General features: G+C 50.3%; 1 protein-coding gene across 1 annotated transcript in view; it reads left to right on the forward strand.

The window, feature by feature from the left end:
• The window catches only part of TRIM14 (tripartite motif containing 14), a 288,671-nt gene that overhangs the window by 275,076 nt on the left and 6,659 nt on the right, over positions 1–6,936 (forward strand). The window contains exon 7 of the mRNA XM_028835036.2: positions 3,529–4,092. Coding sequence (XP_028690869.2) covers positions 3,529–4,064 — 536 coding nt within the window. The 3' untranslated portion in view covers positions 4,065–4,092. The remainder of the gene's footprint in view (positions 1–3,528; positions 4,093–6,936) is intronic.

Genomic DNA, 6,936 nt, shown 5'->3' on the forward strand with positions numbered 1-6,936 from the left:
TTGAAAACAGGTAACAATCTAAAGGGTCTCTATCTCCAATGCCATTTAGTGTAGGTTTGAATGAAGAATAGGGAGTCTGGTTAATGTATAACATCTCCACACAAAAGTCAGGAAGTAATGGTCATGCACCAGAGAAGAAAAACAGCCACATTATGTGACTTAGTTTCCAGGGCTTAACTTTTCCCCTGGGCATAATTAATTAGGAAAGTCCTGAAATTTTATTTTCTTTTTACACTGGACATGAATTTTTCAAGTAAACTTTAGTTGAAATATAACATGCGTAAAGAAAAGTGCACAAACTGCCAGGCACGGTGGCTCACGCCTGTAATCCCAGCACTTTGGGAGGCTGAGGTGGGTGGATCTCCTGAGATCAAGACCATCCTGGCCAACATGGTGAAACCCCGTCTCTACTAAAAATACAAAAATTAGCTGGGCATGGTGGCATGCACCTGTAGTCCTAGCTACTCAAGAGACTGAGGCAGGAGAATTGTTTGAACCTGGGAGGCGGAGGTTGCAGTGAGCCAATATCGCACTACTGCACTCCAGCCTGGCAACAGAGCAAGACTCCGTCACAAAGGAAGGAAAGAAGGGAGGGAGGGAGGGAGGGAGGGAGGGAGGGAGGGAGGAAGGAAGGAAGGAAGGAAGGAAGGAAGGAAGGAAGGAAGGAAGGAAGGAAGGAAGGAAGGAAGGAAGGAAGGAAGGAAGGAAGGAAGGAAGGAAGGAAGGAAGGAAAGAAAGAAAGAAAGAAAGAAAAGAAAGAAAGAAAAGAAAGAAAGAAAACAAAGAGAATAAAGAAAAGTGCACAAATAAAAAATGTGCAGCTCAATGATTTTTTAAAAAGGAAACATAACCACCTTCAGATCAAGAAATGGAAATTTCCACTCCCTAGAAGTCTTCCTCATGTGCCTTCCTGTTTACTATCCCCAAAGGGGATCCACTCTCCAGACTTCTAGGACTATAGGTTAGTTTTACCTGTTTTTGAACATTCAGTAGATCATTCAGACTATACCCTTCTGTGTTTTGCTTCTTTCACTCAACATGAGATTTATCCATTTTTGTATACTGACATATTGAGTGGCTGTTATAAATTCACGTAGTACTTCTAAGCTATCTACAGATTATTTGGGATTTTCTGTAAATAAGCACGTCACCTATGAATAATAATCTTTCATTTCCCCAATCTTTATTCTTGCCTTTCACTTCTTTTTTTGTGCCTTGAGTTACTGTCTACTACATTTAGAACATTGTCGAATAGAAATGGTTATAATGAGCAGCATTTTCTCTCACCGTGGGTATACATCCAACAGAAATGCATACATATGTGAATCAAAAGACTTGCACAAGAATGTTATGTGACCGAAACACAGGTTCAGTTGCTCAACACTTTGCAGAGTTCAATTAACAAGAGCGAGGTCTGGTATAAAGAAAGTGGTTTTATTCCAAAGCTTAGCTTAGGGGAAGAGGTACAGGCTCCTCCTGCCCTTAACGGTACCGCCTCGCTTTTAGGGCAGAAAGCAGAGAGTTTTAAATGGGGACTTTGTATGAATGGCATGCAGGGGAGGAGCAAGCAGATGGGAGTCTACATGACTCATTTTGGTGCCTTTTCTACCAGGTGGTTGAGCTGATGCCATTGAGGGCAGAACTAGGTTGTAATGTGGCTGTTGTCCTGAGATGCTGTCCAGGTGGAAGAGTTCTGTCGCAGGCATACTTTAGGTTGTAAATTGACTGTTGTCTCTTAAGGCAATCTCTTGGTGGGAGAAAGTTCTGGTTCTGGACCCTCTAAGTAGGTAGATAAGTTTGCCCTGTAGGGAGTATCTGGTGAAGGGAAGGTAATGGTTAAAATTACATTTCTAAAGAGCTAAATAGAGGCAGGGCACAGTGGCTCATGCCTGTAATCCCAGCACTTTGGGAGGCTGAGGCAGGCGGATCACCTGAGGTCAGGAGATCGAGACCAGCCTGGCCAACATGATGAAACCTCATCTCTACTAAAAATACAAAAATTAGCCAGGCATGGTGGCAGGTGCCTATAATCCCAGCTACTAGGGAGCCTGAGGCAGGAGAATCGCTTGAACCTGGGAGGCGGAGGTTACAGTGAGCCGAGATAGCACCACTGCACTCCAGCCTGGGCAACAAGAGTGAAACTCCGTCTTAAAAAATAAATAAATAAATAAATAAATAAATAAATAAATAGATAGATAGATAGCTAAGTAGGAAGTGGGAGACAGGAGAGAAAGGGGGAAAATCTTAAAAACAACTCATTTTCTTTCTCTTAGAAAAATGCTCTATTTCGGCTGGGCACGGTGGCTCACGCCTGTAATCCCAGCACTTTGGGAGGCCGAGATGGGTGGATCACGAGGTCAGGAGATTGAGACCATCCTGGCTAACACGGTGAAACCCCGTCTCTACTAAAAATACAAAAAATTAGCCGGGCGTGGTGGTGCGCGCCTGTAGTCCCAGCTACGTGGGAGGCTGAGGCAGGAGAATGGCCTGAACCTGGGAGGCGGAGCTTGCAGTGAGCCGAAATCGCTCCACTGTACTCCAGCCTGGGCTACAGGGCGAGACTCCGTTTCAAAAAAAAAAGAAAAGAAAGAAAACCCATAAAGCAGCAAGGGGAGGGGAAATTAGGAAGTACACACACCCTAATGTTAACAGTGATCGGATTTTTTTTTTTTTTTTTTTTTTTGAGGCGGAGTCTCGCTCTGTCGCCCAGGCTGGAGTGCAGTGGCGCGATCTCGGCTCACTGCAAGCTCCACCTCCCGGGTTCCCGCCATTCTCCTGCCTCAGCCTCCCGAGTAGCTGGGACTACAGGCGCCGCCACCACGCCCGGCTAATTTTTTTGTATTTTTAGTGGAGACGGGGTTTCATTGTGTTAGCCAGGATGGTCTCGATCTCCTGACCTCGTGATCCGCCCGTCTCGGCCTCCCAAAGTGCTGGGATTACAGGCTTGAGCCACCGCGCCCGGCTTTTTTTTTTTTTTTTTTGAGACGGAGTCTTGCTCTGTAGCCCGGGCTGGAGTGCAGTGGCCGGATCTCAGCTCACTGCAAGCTCCGCCTCCCGGGTTCCCGCCATTCTCCTGCCTCAGCCTCCCGAGTAGCTGGGACTACAGGCGCCCGCCACCTCGCCCGGCTAGTTTTTTGTATTTTTAGTAGAGACGGGGTTTCACGGTGTTAGCCAGGATGGTCTCGATCTCCTGACCTCGTGATCCGCCCGTCTCGGCCTCCCAAAGTGCTGGGATTACAGGCTTGAGCCACCGCGCCCGGCCGATAGGATAATTTTAAATTAAATTTGTATTAATTGGCAACAAATTTCACGGCACAAAATACAGACAGTATAAGGGATGTGCAGTAGAGTGATCTCTGCCTCCCCTTTCCCCAAGCCCGCGCCCCAGGGGCAGTCGCGGTTTAAAGGGGTCTTTCACTCCCTCGGGCCATTTCCGCGCTTCGCATTTTGTGCTTTGGTGGAATCCAGGGGGCGGGGCGCCGTTCTGGCCCCGCCCACCAGGTGCGTCCCTTATCTCGCCCTCTGCAGACGCGCGCACGCCCACGCTGGATCCGGACACGATGCACGCGCGCCTGCGCCTGTCGGCAGACCGGCTGACTGTGCGGTGCGGCCTGCTGGGCAGCCTGGGGCCCGTGCCCGCGCTGCGGTTCGACGCGCTCTGGCAGGTGCTGGCTCGCGACTGCTTCGCCGCCGGCCGCCACTACTGGGAGGTAGACGTGCAGGAGGCGGGCGCCGGCTGGTGGGTGGGCGCGGCCTACGCCTCCCTTCGGCGCCGCGGGGCCTCCGCCGCCGCCCGCCTGGGCTGCAACCGCCAGTCCTGGTGCCTCAAGCGCTACGACCTCGAGTACTGGGCCTTCCACGACGGTCAGCGCAGCCGCCTGCGGCCCCGCGACGACCTCGACCGGCTCGGCGTCTTCCTGGACTACGAGGCCGGCGTCCTCGCCTTCTACGACGTGACGGGCAGCATGAGCCACCTGCACACCTTCCGCGCCACCTTCCAGGAGCCGGTCTACCCGGCTCTGCGGCTCTGGGAGGGGGCCATCAGCATCGCCCGGCTGCCCTAGGGGCCAGGACCGGCGTGACAGCCTCCAGGTACGCCGCAGCTGCCCAGTCTCGCCTAATCTACCTAGATCAGCGTGGTTGCTCCCCTTACTGCCTGCTTCTTAGGGCCCACTCCCTGCCCCACCTCTCCCCGACCAATCACGCCTACAGTGCTTTGAAGGTTTCCTCTCCTAGGCTAGTTTCAAACAGGCCCTAAACAAGTCTGCTGCTGCCTTCTCATCAGACCTCCGCACCCCCACCCCACCATCACTTACACTACTTTAATCCAGTTCCTTCAAAGTGATACCCCCACAGGTAAGCCGTCAGCATGCTGAATACGTCATCCGCAGCCTGGGAACCTTCTCCCTCGTACAACACAGGAACCTCGCACATAGTAGGCACACAGTAAATGTTTGTGAATGAATGAGAGTCATCCAGCCCTGACTCTTCTGTCTCTTGAGGTCCCTTGAATCTACCGCTTCCTCCCCACCGATTTCAGCTTGTCCACATCACAGCTCCCTCCAGAACAGCTGCAAGAGCTTCTTAGCAGTTCCTGGTCTGACCCCTCTCCCAGTCCTCATCTTCCACCCTAAAACTAGAGTGATCTTCCTAAAACTTCACTTAACCTCTCAGCTATGAAGAGGCTTCCAGGAGTTACCATGAAAAAACAAACAAAAAATACAAACGCCTCACCTTAGCATTCAAGGCTTATCTAGTCTGCCCAAAATTCCTTATCCTCACCTAGCTCCTACCACTCTTCTTAGAGACTCTCCAGTCAGAAATATGCCGCATAGCTCCACCTCCACACCTCTTTGCTGCCAGCACATACATGCAGAAAAGTTTTTTCACCTGTCTCAGTCTTCCCCAGGCTTACCTGCGCCAGGAAGTCTAACCAAGGAACAAGAATCTCACTATCAGAGCCACAAATCTGGGACCCTATCTTTCCAACTAAATTGGAGGCTTTGGAAGGGCAGCTTTGTCCTATACTCTCTCCACCCTGAAAAGTTCAGAAAGCCCCTTCCCTCCCAAGCAGTGAATTAATAACCAGCAAGTTCCCATCACTGAGTCACAGGTCACCCAGCCAGATCTCATTGTACATTTGGGGAGTCTCTGAGGTCCTGAAAGAAAGCAGCTGCGTAAAGTTACCCCGTGGTGATATGGGGGGGGCCAGATGTGTGCCCCATCCACCCGCCCCCAAGCAAGCATCTGACCTGTCCCCTGGCCCAGCCCTTAGGCCCAGCTTTCAACCTGCTTATTCATTTCTCAGGGAATGCTGGGACGGAATCAGCAGGTGACAGTTGCTAAGCAACCAAAGGGGGTGGTGTTTCCCAACTGTCCTGGGACAAAAAGGGGAAGAGCACCCAGCTGTCTGGAACGAAGTGACAGAAATAGAGAACGGTAGGCTCTCACAGGGAGGCCAGCTCCTCTAGCAGGTAGGGGGAGGCCTCTTCCCAGGGCCTGTGTCTCTGTTCTGAAGGTTCCGCGTCCTGTTTTGTCAATTCCCTAGATGGTTCTGAAGTTATGTTCTGTTAAAGCATCTTCGTAGGTGCTTGGTGGGAGGCTAAGGCCGCCGAATCCTCGTAATTGAAACAGACTCTCAGTGCATTAGTTTGAACGATATAAAACTGACAATTTTCAATAGTTTTTGAGTTAAAAATGGCACTTTTGATATAAGACAATGTAGCAGAACACCAGGCAGACAGAACCTTGCAAACGCCTTAACTTCTAACCAAAGACTTTAAAACTCTGGCTGGACAGAGTTTTAAAGCACTATGCTGCAGGAATCGTGAGAAAAAGGGGAAATTAATTCTACTAGGAGATGGCCCAAACTGAATTGTGACAGGCAGAAGGCATTCCTGACAGAGTGAAGATGAATACACTTGACCCCAACATCTCTGTCCATCCCTGATGATCAAGACCTCTTCCCAGACCCACAGCTGCAGGGGCCAAGTAATAACAGCTCTTACTAGCTTATAATGCACTGTTCTAATGCTTTACAACTAAACTTATCTGATCCTTTCATCACCCCTAGGGGGTAGAAAGTTATCCCAATTCTACACATGGCAAAATGGAGACCCAGAGTCACTTGCCCAAGGTCGCACAGCTGGTGGTGGAGCTGGGGTCTGGGCCCAGGCTGTGAGTTCCAGGTCTGTGCTCATGGCCACCAGGCCCTACTGCTCAGGTTGAATGCAGCTGGTCTCTGGCCAGTGCCTAGTGCTCTGGCCCCTCTCATGGAGCTACTGCCCATGATGCTTTCCTAGTGCCCGGTGATTCTATGACACTTGAGTCTACCTTTGGACTGCCTTCCTTGGGGTCTGAGATGAGGCCTTATGGCCCAGAGGGGAACTTGATTTAAAAGTTTGGGATTCATGCAGCAGAGACAGAGCTAGACCTTAAAGGTCACAAACTAGCTGTGTCAAGGCCCATGATAGCCAGAAAGCAGCAGTTTCAGTCCATAATCAATTGTGTGACCAGGGCTAGTCACTTTTTACTTCTCGGTGCCATCTATAAAATGGGGATAATGGCACTATCTACCAGTGCTGGGAGGCTCAAATGAGCCAAAGGTTATAAACTTGCCTTAAAAACTATAGTCCTATACAAAAATTAGCTGGGTGTGGTGGTGCGTGCCTGTAATCCCAGCTACTCAGGAGGCTGAGGCAAGAGAATTGCTTGAACCCAGGAGGCGGAGATTGCAGTGAGCCGAGAATGTGCCACTGCACTCCAGCCTGGGGGAACAGAGCAAAACTCTGTCTCAAAAAAACAAAACAAAACAAAAAACTATAGTGCTGTATCATGCCAGGATTTATCAGCATTCCCAAGGGAGCGTGCGCTGTACCGACTGAGTGCTGAGACTACTGGTATTCCCAGCTGCCATGTGGCAGTAGCAAGAGCTAC

This window comes from Macaca mulatta, chromosome 15, assembly GCF_049350105.2.
Source record: "Macaca mulatta isolate MMU2019108-1 chromosome 15, T2T-MMU8v2.0, whole genome shotgun sequence".
NCBI classification, from domain to species: domain Eukaryota; kingdom Metazoa; phylum Chordata; class Mammalia; order Primates; family Cercopithecidae; genus Macaca; species Macaca mulatta.